At 41.3% G+C, this 22,008-nt stretch overlaps 1 protein-coding gene across 3 annotated transcripts; it reads left to right on the forward strand.

The window, feature by feature from the left end:
* The first annotated feature begins 50 nt into the window (after positions 1 to 50).
* On the forward strand, positions 51 to 21,665 carry pcsk7 (proprotein convertase subtilisin/kexin type 7). 3 transcript variants are annotated; one of them, XM_061781537.1, is made up of 17 exons: positions 51 to 155; positions 2,535 to 2,815; positions 7,116 to 7,346; positions 7,630 to 7,764; positions 8,753 to 8,918; positions 9,012 to 9,102; positions 9,223 to 9,277; positions 11,561 to 11,699; positions 11,799 to 11,899; positions 13,819 to 13,986; positions 14,737 to 14,841; positions 14,932 to 15,034; positions 16,792 to 16,948; positions 17,068 to 17,162; positions 17,271 to 17,376; positions 19,884 to 20,001; positions 20,542 to 21,665. In XM_061781537.1, the coding sequence occupies exons 2-17, from the start codon at positions 2,594 to 2,596 to the stop codon at positions 20,815 to 20,817; spliced, it is 2,268 nt and encodes a 755-aa protein (XP_061637521.1). In that variant the 5' UTR covers positions 51 to 155; positions 2,535 to 2,593; the 3' UTR covers positions 20,818 to 21,665. The 3 variants fall into 3 exon arrangements, with proteins under 3 accessions (XP_061637521.1, XP_061637520.1, XP_061637522.1); XM_061781536.1 differs by having other exon boundaries at positions 53 to 212; XM_061781538.1 differs by lacking the exon at positions 7,116 to 7,346 and having other exon boundaries at positions 53 to 212.
* Positions 21,666 to 22,008: the final 343 nt, after the last annotated feature.

Genomic DNA, 22,008 nt, shown 5'->3' on the forward strand with positions numbered 1-22,008 from the left:
TTTATGTTTTGGCCAATCAGGGGACGCGTATGACGTATTACTTGCGACGCACATCCGTATGTAGTGTCGTCAGACGTACAAGTAGCGACCTGTTCAGTGTGTTCACAGATTGCGGAATTGACTAACACCACTGATCATTTGAGCACATCATCAGGGTACAGTACTCATACATTTCACCAGAAACACATGAGAGGAAGGAGTTGGATTTTAAGGTATTTGACGATATAGCTTTTAAATTGTAATTTACAGTGACTACTCGTTTATGGGTTGAAAGACAAGGAAATGGACGCCGCTTTTACACTCGACAACATACGCTTGACGATTTCACTGTTTTTCTACAGCATACTGATAAACCTCCGCACTTGTATCGGTATTTACCAAACACCAGCTTCCTTATCGCAGTTAGCTCTCTAGCTTGCTTGTTGTCTTACTTGTCTTCCGAGCAAAAACAAAATATAGCAACGGCTAAATTGGGAGCTAGATATACTCGCTTGTAGCTTCAAAACTCCAAAATATAACGGTGTCAAAACACGTTTTAGAACATATCCTGTGTCTCTAATTGTATATGAGAAATAATATTTTAAAGTACCACGTGTTTTTGGAGCGTGTGCTTGTTAGATTAACCAATATATATTGAGTCATATACTGTTACTGTTGAACGACTCGAGTTCTGGTGAATGTCACTCTTTCCAAAAAATGTGAATATCATTGAAAAGTGTATTTATTTCTATTCAAAACGTTAAAATTTCATAGATTATAGATTCCGGGCCCACAATTCAAACAATTTCAAGTATTTATTTGATTATTTTAAAATAATTTGGGCTTCCAGCTCATAAAACCCACAAAATCAGGAATTAAAAAAATTAGAAAACTGTGAAGAAATCAACCCAAATTTGGCTGGCCATAAATGTTTTAAACTGTCACACACTAATCATTTACTAAACTCAAAGCACTTGCACAGGTTTCTGCAGGTGTCATTAAATTGCTTCAGTTTGGTTCAATTGTCTCAGTTGGGTTCAATATAGGGAAGACTGCAGGCTTGATAATTGGCCAGAAGACAATCACTGATAGCCTCCATACGATGGGGAAAGCCACAAAAATTCATTGCTAAGGAGGCTGGCTGTTCACAGAGTGCTGTGACCAAGCATATCAAAGGAAAGTCGAGTGGAAGAACAAAATGTGGCAGGAGAAGATGCACCAGCAAAAGAGATGACCATGGGCTTCAGCGGATTATCAAACAGAGAAGATTCATGAATCTAGCAGAGATCCAAAAAGAGTGGAATGAGGCGGGAATCACAGCTTCAAAAACCACCACATTCCAACTCATCCGGGAGATGGGCTACAACTGTCGGGTTCCTCGGGTCAAGCCACTTCTGAGCCTGAGCCGACGTAGGAAGCGTCTCAACTGGACCAAGGAGAAGAAGGACTGGACTGTTGGCCAGTGGTCCAAGGTCCTCTTTTCCGATGAAAGTACAGTGTGCCTTTCATTCGGGAATCAAGGTCCAAGGGTTGGGTGGAAGACTGGTGAAGAACAGAACCCCAGCTGCTTGAGGTCTAGTGTGAAATATCCTCAGTCTTGGTTTTGGGGTGCAATGTCCAGTGCAGTTGTTGGTAAACTCTGCTTTCTTAAATCCAAGGTCACCACAACAGTCTATCATAGTGTTTTAGAGTACTTCATTATTCCTTCTGCTGAGGATCTGTATGGAGATGCAGGACCTGGCCCCTGCCCATACTGCCAGAAGCACCAAAACCTGCTTTGATGCCCATGCCATCACAGTGCTTGACTGGCCAGCCGACTTGCCGGATCTAAACCCCATTGAGAATCTAAGGGGTGTTATCAAGAGGAAAATGAGGCACCAGACCCAAAAACAAACTCACAGCATGCATCAAGGAAATTTGGGTTTCCATAACTCCCAGGCAATGCCACAGGCTGATTGCCCCAATGCCAAGGCACATCGAGGCAGTGATTAAAGCAAACGGATTCCCAACCAAGTAGTGAAGATTAACATATCCTTTTGAATGTACCTGTATTTTGATTTAATGTAACCCTAATTTCTTGCTTTTATTTTCTACAAAAACAGAAATTATTTCTTCACATTATTCTTTTTTTTTATTTTTTTTTTTTAATTTATTATTCCGTATTTTGTGGGTTTTGTGAGCTGGAAACTCAAATTATGTAAAAATAAACAAATACTTAAAATTGTTTAAATTGTGGGCCCTGAATCTATAATCTATGAAAGTTTCACTTTTTGAATGGAATTATTGAAATAAATAAACTTTTCCATGATATTCTAATTTATTGGAAAGGGTCTCTAGTACAGACACTGGACGGACTATACAGCATGATGCAGAGAGGATAAAATGTGACATTAACATGTTTTTCATCCGTATTAGTATAACCCCTCTTAAGTGGGGTTGAATTTGTTTCGTCAACCTCTGAATGCATTATGATAGTTTGTATGCTAATCCAGCCCTTATTTAGAGATTGCCACTGACCGGGACTTTTGTCTTTTCTCTTTTTTCCTCACATCTAGCTTGTGATTCAGATGAGGAGGGCTTGTCCGTTTGGCCCTTGTGGTCATCCTCTGTTGTGATGGCATCTCTCCATTTTACCACATTACTGTTCCTCCTCTTTCTCTTCTCTTTTGGTCTTTTACTTGTGACTCATCTGCCATCTGTCGCTCCGTCATTTCCTTATCCCCAGTCACCTTCATCACCGTCCTGCGATCCAGATCAGTCATGGGCTGTCCGGCTCCATGCTGACACACATCATGAGGATCAGCATTTTGAGGAACTAGATATAATTGCAAACCAGGTACTGTTTCAATATAATGACAGTGCAATGCCAACTAACTGTTGTCTTCGTTGCTATATTACATCTGCAGCTAATTAGGGAATACTTACACAGTGGTGTGAAAAAGCGTTTGCCCATTAATGATTTCTTATTTTTTGCACGTTTGTCACACTTAAATGTTTCCCATCATCAAACAAATTATAAGTTCAAATATTAAAGACAACATAAGTAAACACAAAATGCAGTTTTTGAATGTTTTTTATTAAGGGAGAAAAAATCCAAAACTACATGGCCCTGTGTTAAAAGGTTATGGCCCCCTAAACTTAATAACTGGTTGGGCCACCCTGAGCAGCATCAACAAGCATTTGCAATAACTTTCAACGAGTCTCTTACAGCCCTTTGGAGGAATTTTGCCCCACTCAACTTCACAGAATTGTTCTAATTCTGCCACACTGCTTTTGGAGCATGAACTGCCCTTTTAAGGTCGTGCCACAGCATCTCAATAGGATTCAGGTCAGGACTGTGACTAGGCCGCTACAAAGTCTTCATTTTATTTTTCTTCAGCCATTCAGAGGTGGACTTGCTGGTGTTTTATGGATCATTTTCCTGCTGCAGTTTGTTTCAGCCTGAGGTCACGAACAGATGGCTAGACAATCTCCTTTAGGATTTTTTGGTAGCCAGCAGAATTTCTGGTTCCCTTTATCACAGTCTTCCAGGTCCTGAAACAGCAAAACAGCCCCAGCCCATCAAACTGCCACAACCATATTTTACTGTTATGATGTTCTTTTTCAGAAATGCGGTGTTACTTTTACGCGTGATGTAATGGGGGACACACTTTCCAAAAAGTTCAACTTTTGTCTCGTCAGATCAGAGTATTTTCCCAAAAGTATTGGGGAGCATCAAGATGTCCATCCATCCATCCATCCATTTTCTGAACCGCTTCTCCTCACTAGGGTCACGGGCGTGCTGGAGCCTATCCCAGCTATCATCGGGCAGGAGGCGGGGTACACCCTGAACTGGTTGCCAGCCAATCGCAGTGCACATACAAACACAACCATTCGCACTCACATTCACACCTACGGGCAATTTTAGAGTCTCCAATTCATGCATGTTTTTGGGATGTGGGAGGAAACCGGAGTGCCCGGAGAAAACTCACACAGGCACGGGGATAACATGCAAGCTCCACACAGGTGGGGCCAGGGATTGAACCCTGGTCCTCAGAACTGTGAGGCTGACGCTCTAACCAGTCGGCTACCGTGCCGCCGCATCAAGATGTCTTCTGGCAAATCTTGTCTTAGAAATCTGAAGTGCAGGCCGTTTTTGCCCGATCTCTTTCCCATGGTCATGAACGCTGACCTTAACTGAGGCAACTGAGGCCTGCAGTTCTTTGGATATTGTTGTGGAATCTTTTGTGACCTCTTGGATGGGTTGTTGTTGCACTCTTAGGGTAATTTTTGTATGCTGGCTACTCCTGGGAAGGTTCACCACTGTTCTATGTTTTTGCCATTTGAGGATGATGGCTCTCACTGTGGTTTGCTGGAATCCCAAATCTTTAGAAATGGCTTTACAACATTTTCCACACTGATTTATCTCAATTACTTTTTTTCTCATTTGTTCCTGAATTTCTTTACATCATGGCATGATGTCTAGGTTTTGAGGATCTTTTGGTCTACTTTGTCGGGCAGCTCCTATTTAAGTGATTTCTTAAGAACAGGTGTGGCAGTATCAGGCCTGGGTGTGGCGAGATAAATTTAACTCTACTATGATAAACCACAGTTACGTTTTAACAGGGGCACGTAGCGGACATGCTCCTGTAACCTGTGGTGCTACAGTGACTCCCCCGCAACTTGATAAGCAGCTTCCTGTCAAATCTTGATTCCCGTCTTCAAAAGAATCCTTTCCTTCTTTTGAAGATGGCGACCAAAAGGTTGGGGGATCCTCTCTCCAATAAGACCAAGCTGGGACAGATCGACAACGGAACGCAAATACAGCAATGAACTATTTGCTTAATATTCAGACATGCACGCAACGCACTGCCGCACGCCCAATAGTAACAATTGTTGTAACATGGGCGTTCCCCCCCCACTGGTGTTTGAGAATTACTGACTGCAATGTGGGCTTCCATTCAGGGCTTTCTATAACTGAAGATAAAATGTCTGTTTTGATATTTCACAGATGCTCCAGAAATATTCCAAATGTATGCCTTGATGTCTGTGTCAGTGTGCCAACTTTACAGGTGCAGCTGTGAGATTTTGAGAACTGTTTGTCTTGATTTGAAGCCCAACTGCATGAAGTTTTGCATTGAACCATAAGCAGTTGATTTCCCAAGACTAAAATTAAACAATTATTCTATATGCTTGATCTATTAGTAAGCGTACAGAGTTGGGAGTGTTTTAATGATTTTTAAACCCGTAGTATGGGTCAAAATTGTAGACGAGATTCAAGCTGATGGGTGTGGTCTTTCTCCGGTTTCCTCAGTCTTCTTGGACACGCCTCCTGAGTATTTAACCTTTGACTCCCGCTTCTTCGCTCTCTCTAGTGTCTTACCCCCTTGTATCCTGCTTCTCTGCTGGTCCTGCTGGCTAATTTCTCTGGGGGGGGGGGCTTCGGCCAACCCCCTCACCTTTTCTTTTGTCCTCCGGCCACCACGTGCGCCCGCCTCAACTAAGCCGGCGGCGTTTTCGATCGAAGAAGTTGGCCATGCGGCTTCAATTGTTTTTCCTAGCACAATCGGCCGAGGGAGCCTCAGCAAGCAACTACTGGCATCCCATACTGGTCACGCACGCAGCTGAGAGCAGGAGCTGGGCCCGCCACCAGTTCAATCGGCAGGAAAGTTATGAGCGCACCCCGAGGGGACTACAAATTTTCTTCCTCTGCCTCTTTTGTTTTATTTTTCTGCATCCTTTTTCTTCCACTAAACCTGCTTCGTTTTCCTCCTGAGATGCAAGGAAGAAAAGATCATCCCCACAGACCAACGAAGCTACGGTCATGACTACCACAACATGCGTTGCTAGGATGTACAATATTAGTGCCTATTAATTTTGGGGAAATTAGTAGCTTCACACAAAATCCCAACTTTGCTCTCGCTTTGACTCAACGCATTAAATGCTCACATTTACTTTAGCCTCGCAACACACGATGTTCTATTTCCCTTTTCATATGCCTATTTTTCTTTATTTCACCATTATTTTCTTTCTGTAGTTAGAAGTCTGTGTTTAAATATGGGACCCTCCTATATTTAATTAAATATTCTATAAAATATGACTTAGCTGTGTTTTGAGTTTAATAATGAAGCCTGTGTACTCTAGGACTCATATTCATAAAATGTAGTAACCTTCGTATTATGAGACTGATAACTGGTTTCTCGTTGCTTTTCCTACATGTTACACCTATAAACAGAGACGTGGTGCCCTTTTTGAGAAAATTTGTTTGATTCTGACTCTAAAACGTCAATCGGACTAAACCGCAGTGAACGCAGACGGTCACCTTCGACGAATTTCTTTCTTTCTACAGCAGTCACTTTTTCACACAGGGCCATGTAGATTAGGATTTTTTTCTCTCTTCATAATAAAAACCTTAATTAAAAAAAAAAAAATGCATTTTGTGTTTACTTGTTGTCTTTGACTAATGTAAATTTGTTTGATGATGGGAAACATTCAAGTGTGACAAACATGCAAAAAAAATCGGGAAGGGGGCAAACACTTTCTCACCACTGTATGTGTGGTGTTTTGAACAGCTACAAAGTCATATTTATTGAGCATCTTTCAGTGGGTGATATAATAATACAGTATATTCGAACATTGTGCCACATTATTAAGAACAAATGCTTGACGAGATGGAAAATACAGAGATTCATTTATGTTCTTTATTAAATAATAAATAGTAATTTAGAAAAGTATTGTAAGCATTCTATAGCATGCAGCACCTACATCTTTCCGGCTTTCTTTTTGCCAGCACTACACCATTATTTTCCTGCAGCATGTTTTAGGCCAAAATCAAAACATATTCAAAATAAGACCACCACATCCATTACCACAGCAAGAAAATGGTTCATGGTGCAAGGCAAAGAAACGTCGACATCATCTGCTTGCTCATTCCTAAATTATTGGTCAGGAGTAGATTTAACAGGACGCTGTACTTGGAGTGTTACACCAGAGTCATTATTAACTAGAAATCACAGTTCTCTAACTTTTCAGACTTAATTTTTTTACTTTATTGTTTGATGTGTGATATTGTCTCACATCACCAGTGAGCAGCTGCAGTGGTTTTAATTTGGGGTGAGTTGCATTTGTACTTCTGATCTGTACTTTCACCATTCTAGGTAGCAAGACAGGCTGGGCTGCGCAACCAGGGCCAGATTGGACAGTTAGAAGGCCACTACTTACTGTGCTCTGCTCAAGCTGGTGATAATGTTTGGAGGAATAGTCTCCACCCTGGGAATGTGCTAGCAAGCCACCCTAATGTCCTTTGGTACTCCCAGGAGCGAGTGCTCAGTCGTTCGAAAAGATCTATGGCTTTCAATGACCCACGATACCCTAAACAGTGGCACCTGGTGAGGCTGTATAATATAGTATATATGCATCTTACTGTGTGATACTGTGTTCTGTGCATCTTACTGTGTGATACTGTGTTCTGTATAAATAAATTAGCAATGTGCTTGCTATACAAAGTGAAATTTTAAATGCTTATAGTGCAAAGTACAACTTGTTTGAAAAGGCACAGATAAAAACCCTTAGTATATGTACATTATTAGCTCAGCTTGTCTTCAAACAAAACCTACTCCTTGATGAAATGAATCTCTGTCTCACCTTTTACATGATATGCTTGCATTGAAGCACAATGATGTAAACAAGGGCATGGACATCAATGTGACCGGGATATGGGAGCGCAACATTACTGGCGTGGGAGTTACTGTGGTGGTGGTAGATGACGGGGTACAACACACCCATCAAGACCTAAAACCCAATTATGTGAGTAACTGTTAATTCATTCCTTTAACAACAGTCACTGCAATTTCATTTCAGTCCGATTGCTAAATGAAAGTTACTTTTTACTATCAAGGTGGACATCAAATTCCCATCTTTGAATGACTTATTCTATGCATCACATTAAAAAAAATTGCATTTTGCAGCTTTTGAGATGATTTTGTTGCTGCATTTTTCCTCAGCAAAATGCTTTTTTTTTTTCTTGAGGCATCTTTGCAATAATAGGTCAGAGTTTATTTTCCTTGGACAGAGTGCCATTCTAGTTGTGATTGTCATTAAGATGCTGGCCAATTAGAATATAGATAGAACGATATAAATACTGCATATTAGCTACCTGTCATAGGAGCAATAGTCACACATGAACACGCAGCATGTAGGTTATGCTACAGTTATATTTTGGCAAAATGGGAAGCATAATATTAAGTGATTACATAATGATACAATGATGAAATATAATACAGTGCATCCAGTTTGTACATATGTAAGCATAATATTGCATATTGAAAGTCAGATTTGAACAATGAATACAAATTGAGAGGTGTAAATATGGTATGGTATCAATTTATTGTCAACACACAGAGGGCTGAATTTTCTTTTGAATAGACCACTGTCACAACAAGAAAAAGAGAAACAAAACAAAAAATCATAAACTTAAAAGACATTCAACATACATGCATACATACATGGTTTGTTGTATGAAGCGGTTAAAGAAGAGGTCCGGAGCCTTCCTCCACCAGTTGATCATAGATTTTGCGATCACAGCGTACATGCTGTCACTCCCGTTCCCCACAAGCAAGTACATTGTAATATAAACAATGTATAGTACGCATGTTAATATGCATGAAATTGATTCTACAGTGTACATATATGTGTAACATTTATTGCACAGTGTCCAGAAGTACTTTTCTCAGTTGTTACATAAGAATATTCAAATGAATCGCATCCATTTACCCAAATTGATTTTATGTTATAGAGTCCAGAGGGCAGCTATGATCTGAACTCCAATGACCCCGACCCTATGCCCCACCCAGACGTGCACAGTGACAACCACCATGGGACTCGATGTGCCGGCGAGATCGCTGCTGTTCCAAACAACAGCTTTTGTGCTGTGGGGGTGGCGTATGGCAGTAAGGTGGCAGGTAAACAGTAGAAATGTAATTTGTGGTAAATGCTCCATTTGAATGTGTTGAGTGAGGTATGTAGGTTGAAACATCAATCTTTTGCAACCCCAGGTATAAGGGTCCTGGACGGCCCACTGACTGATAGCCTGGAGGCCATAGCCTTCAACAAACATTATCAAGTCAACGACATCTACAGCTGCAGGTAGCACACGTGTGTCACTTTGACCCTTTTGTCAAATTTGTCTCTCTTGTCTTAAATGTAATTTTAAAACTAATGAATCCATCACACACTGTGGATGTGATGTAAATTGTGTCTTCCTAGTTGGGGTCCTGATGATGATGGACACACTGTGGATGGGCCTCATCCCTTGGGCAAGGTAAGAATGTTCAAATATTAGGATTATTAGTTGTTCTGTTCCTGCTACTGTATATGTACTGCATCTTATATAATGTCACCCAAGATTTGACTTATGTTTTGTGATGAACTATTTATGTTTCACTGATGTACATAGTTGCCCTGACACCAGGCATTACACCTTTCTTATTCATAATTTTATACCTTGTTTTGTTCTTTTTGTTAATTTATCCATCCATTTTCTACCGCTTATCTGAGGTCGAGTCGCGGGGGCAGTAGCTTTAGCAGGGACGCCCAGACTTTCCTCTCCCCAGCCTCTTCATCCAGCTCTTCCGGGGGGATCCCAAGGCGTTCACAGGCCAGCCGAGAGACGTAGTCTCTCCAGCGTGTCCTGGGTCGTCCCCGGGGTCTCCTCCCGATGGGACGTGCCCGGAACACCTCACCAGGGAGGCGTCCGGGAGGCATCCGAATCGGATGCCCCAGCCACCTCATCTGGCTCCTCCCGCAGTGGCTCTACTCTGAGATCATCCCGGATGACCGAGCTTCTCACTCTATCTCTAAGGGAGAGCCCAGACACCCTGCGGAGGAAACTCATTTCGGCCGCTTGTATCCGGGATCTTGTTCTTTCGGTCACGACCCACAGCTCGTGACTATAGGTGACGGTAGGAACGTAGATCGACCAGTAAATTGAGAGCTCCGCCTTTCGCCTTTGCTCCTTCTTTACCACAATGGATCGATACAAGCAATGGACCGATACAAAGTCCGCATCACTGCAGACGCGTGTGGTTTCCGTCCTGGCTGTGGCACAGTGGACCAGCTCTACACCCTCGGCAGGGTCCTCGAGGGTGCATGGGAGTTCGCCCAACCAGTCTACATGTGTTTTGTGGACTTTGAGAAGGTGTTCGACCGTGTTCCTTGGGGAGTCCTGTGGGGGATGCTTCGGGAGTATGGGGTTCCGAACCCCCTGATACGGGTTGTTCGGTCCCTGTACGACTTTTCTTAGGCAGCGTCTTCCTCTTAAAAATCACCATAGGTGGCAGTTTCTGTCCATTACCATGGCAACCAAGCACAACAGTGAAAGGAGACTTCTCGTGCCCCGTTGTGCGTATCGCTACCGTGGTGGCCCCCTTCTTCTCTACAGTGTGGTTCACCGGGATGTCGAAAGTGAGCGGCACTTCGTCTATGTTGGTGATGTGGTTGGGCTGGATGTGTTTGTCGGCAATCTTTTTACTGCAGTAGGAGCGGAAGATGGCCAGGTTTTCCTTGTAATCCGCCGGAGGTTGCTGCGCCACGGTAGTCCTTGCCCGGATGGATGGATGGCGCCGTTTCATAAAACGAAAGCACCAAGATGGACCTCCTTGAAAATGTTTGATTTTCATTTCTTCTGCAAGCGTTATTGCCCTCAGTCGAATGGTGACTGTAGAGACGCTTCTCCCGGCTGTTCTTTGATCATTAATCCATTGCTCGAGTTGGTCTTCCAACTCTGGCCACCTCGCCTTGTTTCCGCAGAAACTCCGCTTCGTCTTCTTGACTTGACGAAGCTCGTTTTCCTGCTTCCTCCACTTGCGAACCATGGATTCGTTAACCTAGAATTCTCTCGCGGCTGCTCGATTCCCATGTTCCTCCGCGTAACTAATAACTGTGCTTCGTAAGCGTGTCTCTTCGTAGGTGCCATTTTCGGGGGTCCTTAGCCAAACCGATGTTGTTTTGCACAATGCGCATACCGGCGCTATATACCTACTGGTGGCGTGCCTTTAGCGTCCTCTGTCACGCGCACCCTTCCCCCTTTGCGTCCGCAAGCAGTCCTCAGCCACGTCCGCTTTTCCTCTGTATTAGCACCGGGTCGTCAAGAAATGCTCCCAGTCAGTTAAGCGGAGCAGGTTGTTATGTTAATCGTTAATCTAGTTATACTGGTTTACTCTAATTTGAAGGAGTTTTTAAACCAGATTTTTTATACATAAAAATGTTGCCTAAAAAGGCTTTTTTTTTTGACAGACATAATTTTTGGAAATCTTGTCACTCTGCTATTCAAAATCAAATCAAATTCAAAGTGAGAGGCGGACCAGCTTCCCAAAACTGGTTGTGATCAGCATTTTGAGGTTTAACTGTAATGGAAGATAAGTAGATAAATGTGAGGGGATGGCTGGTCATTTTGATACAGTGCACTGTTATTTTTCTCCCGCAGAGGGCAATACATCTCAACATTTACTCTGCCAGCTTTTGTGTGTTTTCACAGCTTCCGTTTTATCTTGGCTGTATAAAGGAACAGTCAGTATAGTTGAATTAAATCCAGTTTTCTTCACAGGCTGCACTTCAGCATGGGGTCATTGCAGGAAGACGTGGTTTTGGAAGCATCTTTGTGGTTGCCAGTGGGAATGGAGGTCAATTCAATGATAATTGCAACTATGACGGTTATGCCAACTCCATCTATACCATCACCATTGGTAAAGTAGATTTTTCAGTGTACATCTTTGAAGTGTATTATTTACATTGTCCCAGGTGTGTCTGTTACTAATGGTTATATTAAACTGTCTCTGATGCAGGAGCTGTTGACGAGAATGGTAGGATGCCCTTTTACGCTGAAGAGTGTGCATCCATGTTGGCTGTTACTTTTAGCAGCGGGGGGAACAAGCTGAGGAGCATTGTAAGTCTTACTCGATAACAAAAAAGCATGCACCAAGTAACAGTTGAGTTTGATAATTTCATGAACCCATGATACGATTGATAAACATTGTGGTGTGAAAACACAGCTGACAACTAATAGCTATTTCAATCGACTTAAAATCTGAAACAATAGATTGAGAAAAAGTTTGGGGTGTTAAGCTTGTTCGCTGTATTTTTAGCAGTCACCACATTACCAATACAGTCAGTTTAGCATTTATTGTAAAGACTTCAGATGCTGATTAGGCGTGTAGAAAGTAGCTATTTTATTTGGTGCTGTTTGTCACTTGTCACTATGGAAACAGTTTGGATGAGGAATGTCTTTGCTTGAGGGAAAAGATATTTGTCAAATTGCCTTTCCCTAGAGGAGACTGAGCCACAAGTGCACTCATAATCTAAGTTTTTACCTCACACTGGCATTTTCTAATTTAACTGTTGGACCCAATCGGAATTGACACAGGAATGGATGTCTTCCCAAATATATAACTGTGATTGAAATAAAAAAGGCTGTATTCATATATACAAAGAATTATATATGTTAGGATCCTATAATAACTGGCTACATTACAGGAAGGAGGCTTACAAAGGTGTGTCTGGTAAAAGTGATGTCTGTGCACTTTTAAACCTTGTTGTCCATTTTGGATTTAGGTCTTTTTGAGCGTATAATTTTTTGATCATTGACAGGTTCCATCCTGATTAAGTTAAATTAACTAACACCTTCTTTGTTTGCGTAGAATGCAATGATACAGTTGTGCTTTTGTGTAACTACTTAGAAGGTTCCCTTGTTGAACAACAACAAACAGATAGTACCGGAATTAGCAGCCTGAAACCTTCAACAGCTTGAACAGCTGTTAGGGAAGAGTGTTTACTCTTCATGTAAACACCAAGAGTGCTGAGAATTCCTCACTCTATCAAATAGCCTGTTGTTAACTGCACACCACCATGATAAAAATGGTTTCAGCTTTTTACAATAAATTGACTGTTGGGGTAATATATCAGAAGTTAGTTTAACTCTCATACTATACACTACATAGACAAAAGCATTGCAATCTGAGAACTGACAGTGGAAGAAAAAGTTGATTTGACCTCCTGTTTTCTGCCGTTACAGTTTCCATTTTTCATTTTTGGGGTCACTGATGTTCAGTGACAGGACCGCACAATTGCTGTTGTAGTTCATTCATCCTGGAGGTGTTTAATGGAGTTGGCGTAAAAGTTGGCAAGAGTTGCACTCTGATCCCCTATTTATTAGGAGCTGTGTCCCATTACTTTAGTGTATATTTTTATGGATACACTCTTGATCATAAAGTTAGTTTCTCTCACTGACCCCCTGATACAGTAAGTGTACTTTATGGCTCTTTATTTTTATTTGGACAAATTTCTGTTCTTGGCATGCTTTCTTCTTTAAAGCTAGACCTCCTGAATGTTGTTCAATCAGTATGATCATCTACAGACCTTTAGGGATGGTTGTTTGTCCAGGAAAGAACCCAATAACTTCTGAATCTTAGTCGATAATGTCAAAAGTAAAATGTGCTCCGCTTACCACAGTTGTCAATCGATCTTCAAACTTTTAGGAGTCCTTGTTGAGTACTTCAGTTAACAGTACATCTTTAAACTCTCTGGAGATAAGGCGTTTTGTTCAAGCAATAACTACTGAGTCTTTATACTGTAATGCAATCCCATTAAAGATGCACAGATCTGTGACAAAAGCTGTTGAGTTGTTAAGTCGTTAAGTCACTGCTGAGAACTGACAGTGGGTGATTTGGGTGGTCTGTGATGGATATAGATTGAAAGGCTGCTTCTCTGAGTTTCTGTTTGGTCGCAGAGCTGTTACCACTGCTTCACCGTTTATACCATACAAGGATCTTCATGGTATGTATAGCATCAACCCATCTGTGTCTGTAGGTAACATCGGACTGGTCCATGCAGCAGGGAAGAGGCTGTACAGAGGGCCACACTGGCACATCTGCTGCCGCCCCCCTGGCAGCCGGGATGGTGGCCCTCATGCTGCAGGTCCGACCCTGCCTCAGCTGGAGGGACGTCCAGCACATAATCACCTTCACTGCCACCAAGGTAAACCCTCTGATGCCTTGTGCCACTCTAAGCAATACTGTATATCAGTGGAGAGTATTTATAAACACGCATGTGCACAGACAGGTCTTCAAGTAAAAAAAAACGGCACCCAATCGCCAAAAAGATTCATGTATTTAAGAAAAAAAACAGTAGTATATATTTAACTTTTTCACAATCAACACAGTAAATAATACATCTATTAAATAAGGAGCTAACCATTAACAAATGTCAGTTTTTTTGTGATAGACAAACAGTTTTCCACTATTAGTTAACCTGTACGGCTCAATTGGGGTGGGGGTGGGGTAAGTAAAAATAAACAACTGAGATAACGTGGTTGCAGGCGTGCACGCACCCTTGTATAAATGGGAATGTGGTTGTTTTGTGAAATTAGCAATCACATTTAAACTTGTTAAAAATAGAGGTCAGCACACACCTGTCACCATTTACAGTGCCTCTGATTAAGGTCAAATAAATTAAGATTGTGAGCATATGTACAATTCTCCTCCCAGGGACTAAAATAAATTGCCCTCAAAATATCAAAACACTGGGTAAAAGTGATGACTTAGTGTTTTTAATAGTGATGAATGAAGGGGGGGGGGGGAGAAAGGCTGCAGACCCAAACTCCACTTCTTAGTCCTTTGCCAAAGAGCAGGTTCTAAAGCACCACCTTGTAGCTATGTCTGCACATGCCTCTTTGTAATTGTATATTTCTGCATGAGAATAAAATGGTAACCTTGACTGTTATAACAGTGTGACAACAGTTCAGACTGGAGGGAGAACGGAGCAGGTTTCCATCACAGCCATCAGCATGGTTTCGGACTCCTCAATGCATGGAAACTCGTTAATGCAGCCAAGGTACATAGGTCGGACAGCAACCACTGTGTATTTTTTAAATAATTGTTCATACCAAGGAAATGCATATTATTGTTCTGCTGTGGTTTACAGGTGTGGGAGCCAGTGCCATTTCTTGTGTCCTATCAAAGCTCAGTAATAGAGAAGAAAGTGTCCATTCCATTATATCCCAGGGAGCTGGTTCACACCTGGACAGGTACAGTAATGTGTGGCTGCTCTGTTCTTTCTCAGCTCTGCATTTGGTGTTTAACTACTACACTGCACCATGTAGCCACCTCCCTCCTGTCCCTCCTTTATTCTCGTCAGTCTGACTTGGCCTCCATATAAGGCAATGTTCTGCTCTTTGTGTGTTGAGGCGTCCACATTTACTTACTGAGCCACATGTCCATATTGCCTTTGTGTCTTTGTTCTCTTATCTCTTACTTTTGTGCATTTGTAGGTCAGAAAGTATGTTTATTTATTTGTTCTTTGTATGCTTGTGGATTGTCTACTCAGATCCCTTCATGTTATTGCTTAATTTTTCCCATATTGATCTTGGTGTGATCTAATTGTACCAGAACCATTTCCTATCTCATATCTTTTCCTCCCCCCCCCCCTCAACTGTCTGTACTGTCACACATTTATGGGCTCTTAGTGGTCAGGCCCACTGCCAGAGGGCGCTGCGTGTTCAGCATTAGGTCTCATATATTACACATTTACCTCGACACTTGAATTATTATTTGTTCTCTAAACCTTCTCAAATTGAATCAGTGGAAAATATAACTGTGTATGTCTACAATGTTAATTTGTCTCCTATCTATGCCATATTAATCACATCCCTGCATTTGTTTACATATCCCGAGCCGCTTGCCTTCTTGAAAATTTCTACCCATTGACTCGGAGTCTATACCTATGTTTATACTCTCCATCAAATCATGTCCTTTGCAAGCCCCAGGGTGTTTGCAACCTTACATGGTCAAAGACCAGATTAGCTTGTTAGTCGTCATCGTGAAGGAAGTAGTAACTTTTAAGAGACAGTCTTCCTCTCATTCTTGGGCGACGGCTTGGTAGCGTTTGAGGCACAATCCGGATTGTCACAAATAATTAATTAACAGCCTATCCAAATGCAGTGTTTAAAATGTAAATTTAAAAAGAATTACATTGTTTGCAATGCTTTTCATTTTAATATCAACTGATTGTGGCATATACAGTAAAGTAGCACTGTGGGTTTCTGAGTATCTTGAGTTTGGTTGCCTGTGAAGTTGTTGACTGCTCTTCTTGTGTTTGTAGAGTGATGTATACTAATGATACACCAGATATAAAACAACTTGTATTTTTCTTTATGCCCATAGCATTTCATGTTATCCAGCGTGAATTGCAAAAGATGAAATGCTCACTTCATGGGAATTGTTGTAATGAATCTTTTGAGAATGAACCTTCATTACACGCTTAGATCTGTATTCATTTTGATGGGTGTACAGTTATGAGTAGGCATACATGAAATTTGACCCTGAACCTCTCAACTGTGAGCCAGATGTGCCACATTTGTCATTGAAGAACAAACATACAGTATAAATATAGCAACCTTTTCCATCGGTTGCTAAAATGCCTTTGAATCTCGGAAATACTATTTCTACAATTGTAGTTTTCCTAATGGTATTACCTGACTGATTTCCTCTAGTAAGCGTGTCAAATTCCCTCAGAGCGACGGTTACAAAGCATACCAAATGTATAATAATACATAAAAAAAGTTTTACATACTGTATGTGCTCCAGTGGTTGGATATTGTTTTGTGTGAATCACAAACTCGTAATGTATTGTGGGACACATTGTTAATGGGCACTGTAATTAGTAACATTGACTTAGAATGTAAACAAATCAGGGACTTGATTTTGGTACGTACAATAGCACATATTAGCTGTACAGTATGTTGAGAAGGAATGACACCCACTTTCTGTCCAATTCCCTCCTCAGTCACTGCTGCTGACTTGGCACTGTCCGGGATGCAGACACTGGAGCATGTGGCTGTTACCGTGACAATAAACCACCCTTGTCGTGGCAACCTGGAGATTGTGTTGTTCTGTCCCAGCGGGATTCCATCAGTCATTGGGGCTCGACGGGCTATTGACAGGTGACCCTCCCACCCCCCTTTGCAACAACACTCACATATTTTGAATACTGTACATGAGTAGAGCATCCAAACCATACCAAATTAATGTTGTGGTCTGCCTGTGCTTCTTTCACACACAGAGACTCTGGAGGGTACCGGGACTGGACCTTTTCCACTGTGCGTTGCTGGGGAGAGAGTGCTCACGGCCAGTACCACCTCAAGATATCTGACCATAGTAAGCTGTGGCTGCTCAAGTCACACACGCTTTGGATTGCACACAATTTTGTTGCTCCGTGTAATGAGCTACTTCCTTTCACAATGACCAATCTCTGTGATCGTCTAGAGGAACCATTGTCTCAACAATGTGCCAACATGGGGGAGTTAAAGCAGTGGAAGTTGACTCTGTATGGATCTTCTATGACCTCCAAGGAAGTCAAGGACAGACAAATGTAAGACAAAGGCATTTCTTATCAGCTAAAATAATTGGAATTTAATTTTACATCTTTTAACTTAATCCCCATAATAAAAAGTGTACAAAGCTTGTTTCTACTTTGCAAAGAACTAAGAGACCAAGAAGAATTCCAATATACAGTGGTTGACATAATAAGTACTTCCCCTTGGAAAATTCAGCTTGGATGCATGGATGCTTTTTTTCATCCTGTGAGGGGAAAAGAGATTGTCACAGCAGCAATATTCACCATCACACCAACTAAAAAGAATAGATTTAAAAAAAACAATCAAAAACAGCATTTGAAGGTGACCCTCAAATAGCGGTAGCTACATATTATCAATTTCTTAGTCAGCACTAAACTTTTCTGAATTTCTTGCAAATTAAAATGTATTCATCTCAAATCTACACATTCATTAGCATGTACCTTTGCAATATTGCAAAACTAAATACGATGTACAAAATATTGACTGTGAAAGGAAACTCAAGGTTTTCTAACAAGTCTGTTGGGGTTTACACATTTATGTTGAGCATTATACAATATATATATTTTAGTGCAACTGTTGCAGTGAAGTTTTGTTGACTTAACTTTATTGAGCACTTAAAAAAACAACGGTTTGGATTATTTAAATGGAAATACCGCCTCCTGAAGTTAGTCACGTAAAGCAATTATGTTTTGATCAATAATTGAGGGTTGCTCAGTTCATAAACATGATTTTGGAAACTACATAATTCATTGCCACAAAACTTTGTGGAGAGCGCAGAGCACAGCATTGTCTACCCATTGAATTTTGTTGTTGCAAATCCAAATAAAGTTGTGGATTGAATAATAATCGTACCCCCTCACCCCAGGTGGAATCTAGGGGATTAAAAACATTTATTACCGTATGTTAATCAAGCTGAACATTATCTTTGCACTTAAGGGAGTGGCCTGTCAGTGTGTAGGGAACAATAAAGCAAACGGATCATTTGAAAAATTGAACTTAAATGTTTGAAATAAACTCCTGAAATCAATGAAATGTTCTATGATATTCAATTTTGTTGAGATGCACGTATATACAGTCCAGGATTATAAACAATTGAGGAATACCTGGCTATGACCACAGTTTTATTTTATATTCACCTTCCTGCTGTTTAAGTCACATTAATAGGACAACCAACGGCACAGATCAGCCTCGAATTAAAATGGCACTGTTTGTCCATTTATCATTTACCATTTATTCTCCAGCATAGGCTTGTATATAGTGTGTTCAGCCGGGGTTCAGTTATCATACTCTATTTGGCAACAGCTCTAGTGCGGCTGCTGCCGCCATTCAATGTTTACTTCGCAGCTGGTGACTGCGTGAGGTGGGTTCAGAGACACTGCTTCAATGGGAGTGAATGTGTTCTGTGGTAATACAGTACATAATTTAAATATTCATTACTGGGAAAATGATTTGTATCAGGGCTAGGGGAGGCGGGCTCCTCAAATGAAGAAATTATTAACAAAACTACTCAGCAAAGAAAAATATATATTTCGAGCCTTGTAAGGTGTGTGTGTGTGTGTGTGGGGGGGGGGGGGGGGGGGGGGGGGGCATGTACTGTATGTGTTTAAATACATATGTAGATGTTTACAATTTAAGTGATCACGTATGTGCTCATCAAGGTGAGTACATAATTTTTATTGGAAGGTGTAAGAAAATGGACCGCTAAGCCTTTTTTGGAACGTGTTGCAAAAATGAGTGCATTTTTGTACAAAACCACAATAGTTGATCAGTTTCAACATGAAATAGCTTGTCTTTGTAGTACATTTTGTTGAATATAGATTGAAAACAATTTGGAAATCATTGTATTCTGTTTTTATTTACATTTTACACAATGTCCCAACTTCATTGGAATTGGGAGTTTGTGTTTCTTGTAGCTTCTTCCCTCTTGCGATCAACTTCTTAAACAGCTAACCTATAATTCCATTACAACAAGCTGGCAATTTTTTTGACTTGAGTTCGTTGTCACATTTCTGTGGGGCCAATTATGTATTACTCGTGCACTCACTGTAGTTGTCTCGCCATGCTGCACTATTTGCATATACTGGCCACTCATGCCAGAGTAGCATCTGCTCCATTTGCACACTGATTGAAGAGTATCTGTAATGCACAACCGACATTGTCCCAGATTATCGCACTACTCGTCACTTTAAACCGCATACACTCCTTGAAGTCTCAGCGCCCCTTACACAATGGTCATTGCACCGGTCTATTGCAATATTAGTCAATCGAACTGCTCTAAGTGCTAGAGGACTCTGCATCTTTTTGCACAATTGTTTTTTGTCAATGTCTCTGTCTCCAAAGTGTTCTGTAAATTGACTGTCTGTTGTACTAGAGCGGCTCCAACTACCGGAGACAAATTTCTTGTGTGTTTTGGACATACTTGGCAAATAAAGATGATTCTGATTCTGATTTATTATGAGTGTTTCTCTTCTCTGACTTGCATGGATTATGTTTTACTGACAACTTGTCCTATAAATGACAGGTTGGTGGAGGATGCCATGAGTGGCAAATATCTGGACAGCAACTTCTCTTTGCCTTGCTCCCCAGGCCTTGATATTCCATCAGAGATTATCAGTCCATTCAGCTCTTGCAGCCTTAGGGTAAGTTTCCTCAAAATCTGATGTTTACACTGTCCTTTCTTGGACCCAACCTCTGTGACATTTCCACCTAACGTTATGTTAGTAAGGTAGATAAACATTAATCTTATTAATTTTCACTACGTTAATTTTACCGTGTCTCGGGTTTTCATATGGGGGTCTTTGGCAGAGCGCAATGTCTGTGTTACTCATGGGTGCTCGCCTTGCATTTCAATATGAAATGGTACCACACGTTCGTCATTTGCTGTCTTTTACTTTTGCATTTTTCGTCTCAATTCCGCTTCTCCATCTTCTTGCGCTACCAACCAAGCTTTGACTATATATTTGTATTTTTATTTTGTAGTAGTAATAGGGGTTGTAATGGATTGGTAGGCCATTTGATTGTTTTTACTTTTCACTTCTCAAAGCCTACAAAATGTTGTTGCATGATGACAGTTAATCGAGCTTAGTGTTGCTTCATGGAGTAGCTTTAAAATGCAATCACAGGTCTGCCTGCCGGATGTGCTCTTCATATTTCTGTCTGTTGACTTACATCGTCCCCAGTTCCTGCTCTTGCTCGGCTGCTTTGCACTGTTCTCGTCTCTCTACTACATACTGGAGGCCGCCATAGCCCACCTGGACCTCAGAAGCCTCAAATGCCTGTCCTGGAAGGAAACAGGTCACAGATTCAGGAAAGGTCGTCGAGGGAGAGGAGTGGAGGAGGCATTGGATGAAGAGAATGGAGAGGAAGAGGAGCGGGAGTCTGGAGTAGAACTACATGCTGTGCTGGACTCTGAGGCCAAAGTGCCACTTATCAATGGAGACATGCTGTCAACATAACAGAGAGCTCGGTAGGACAAAAGTGCTCTTTGGCTGTCTCAGGCTTCCATCCCAACATCCTCACCCACCCAGGTAATTGGAGTTTGTCTTACCGTGTTGTGTTCAAAGGTCAAGTGGTAAATTGTGGATTGAACTGTGAATGAAGTTCACCGTGGAGCATCGTGCACCACATGTGCGTCAAACGTCAGGCCTTCTATTAACGTCTTTTTCGAGCGGGTGTGTCTGTGCAGCTAACCCTCCCAAATATTTGAGAGAAAACCAAAAGGATTTCAAAGCTCAGTAAAACGATTTGTGGTACAGAAGAATGAGCTACTGTTGGTAAGGAATGTAATGTATGCACTTTATAAAGGTCACAATCTGATGTGAGTGAGAGCGCGCGCATGTGTGTGTGTGTGTGTGTGTGCGCGCGCGCGCGAAGCAATTGTCAACTAGGTCTTCCTCTGAAGTGGCCTCAATTTAAAATTCCACTATGGTAAAGACATATTTTAGGAATAACATTGTATTTTTGACATTTTGCATTTGACATTAAAGCCCCAGAGTCCTACCTGTGTGTTTCAACCAACTACTGAAAAAACTTGACATTTAAGTTGTGGAATATACACAACTACAGTATATTTTTATTGAAGGGTTATGTATTGTGGAATATTCACAACTATTTTTATTGAAGTGTTACATATAAAATATGCCTTATACACAGGACATAATTTGCGCTGCCTGTAAAACAATTGTTTTTATACCAAATGTTTTTCTCTACTGCAGTACAGTTAAAGAGTGGAGTTGCAAGTTGTGTTTTGCTATGCAAGTCAGATAATGTTGATAAAGGGTGATTAAAAAATTTGTTTTCTCTCGTTGTGGATTCTGTGATATTGTTGGATTTATCTTACCCAACATTATAAAAAATAGACACAAAAGGAATGAAGACGCTGGTTTCTTTTTCTCATGAGGAGGGCGTATGGGAGATTGTTCAGATCACAGCCTCTCAACACGCTCTAACCAATCTCTCCCGTCGCTCCTGCATTTATTTGAAAATAGGAGGGTTTTTCCCAGACATAATGTTCTAAACAATAAGACACAACACAAAACATTGGACCAACACCTGTCACGTCCCCGACCACATCCAATCACGTCCTTGGTCCAGGCGCCCTTCCATCGGATGATGCTGAGTCATCTTTTCGAAGGCGAGACATCTAA

Source organism: Phyllopteryx taeniolatus, chromosome 8 (genome assembly GCF_024500385.1).
Source record: "Phyllopteryx taeniolatus isolate TA_2022b chromosome 8, UOR_Ptae_1.2, whole genome shotgun sequence".
Classification (NCBI taxonomy): domain Eukaryota; kingdom Metazoa; phylum Chordata; class Actinopteri; order Syngnathiformes; family Syngnathidae; genus Phyllopteryx; species Phyllopteryx taeniolatus.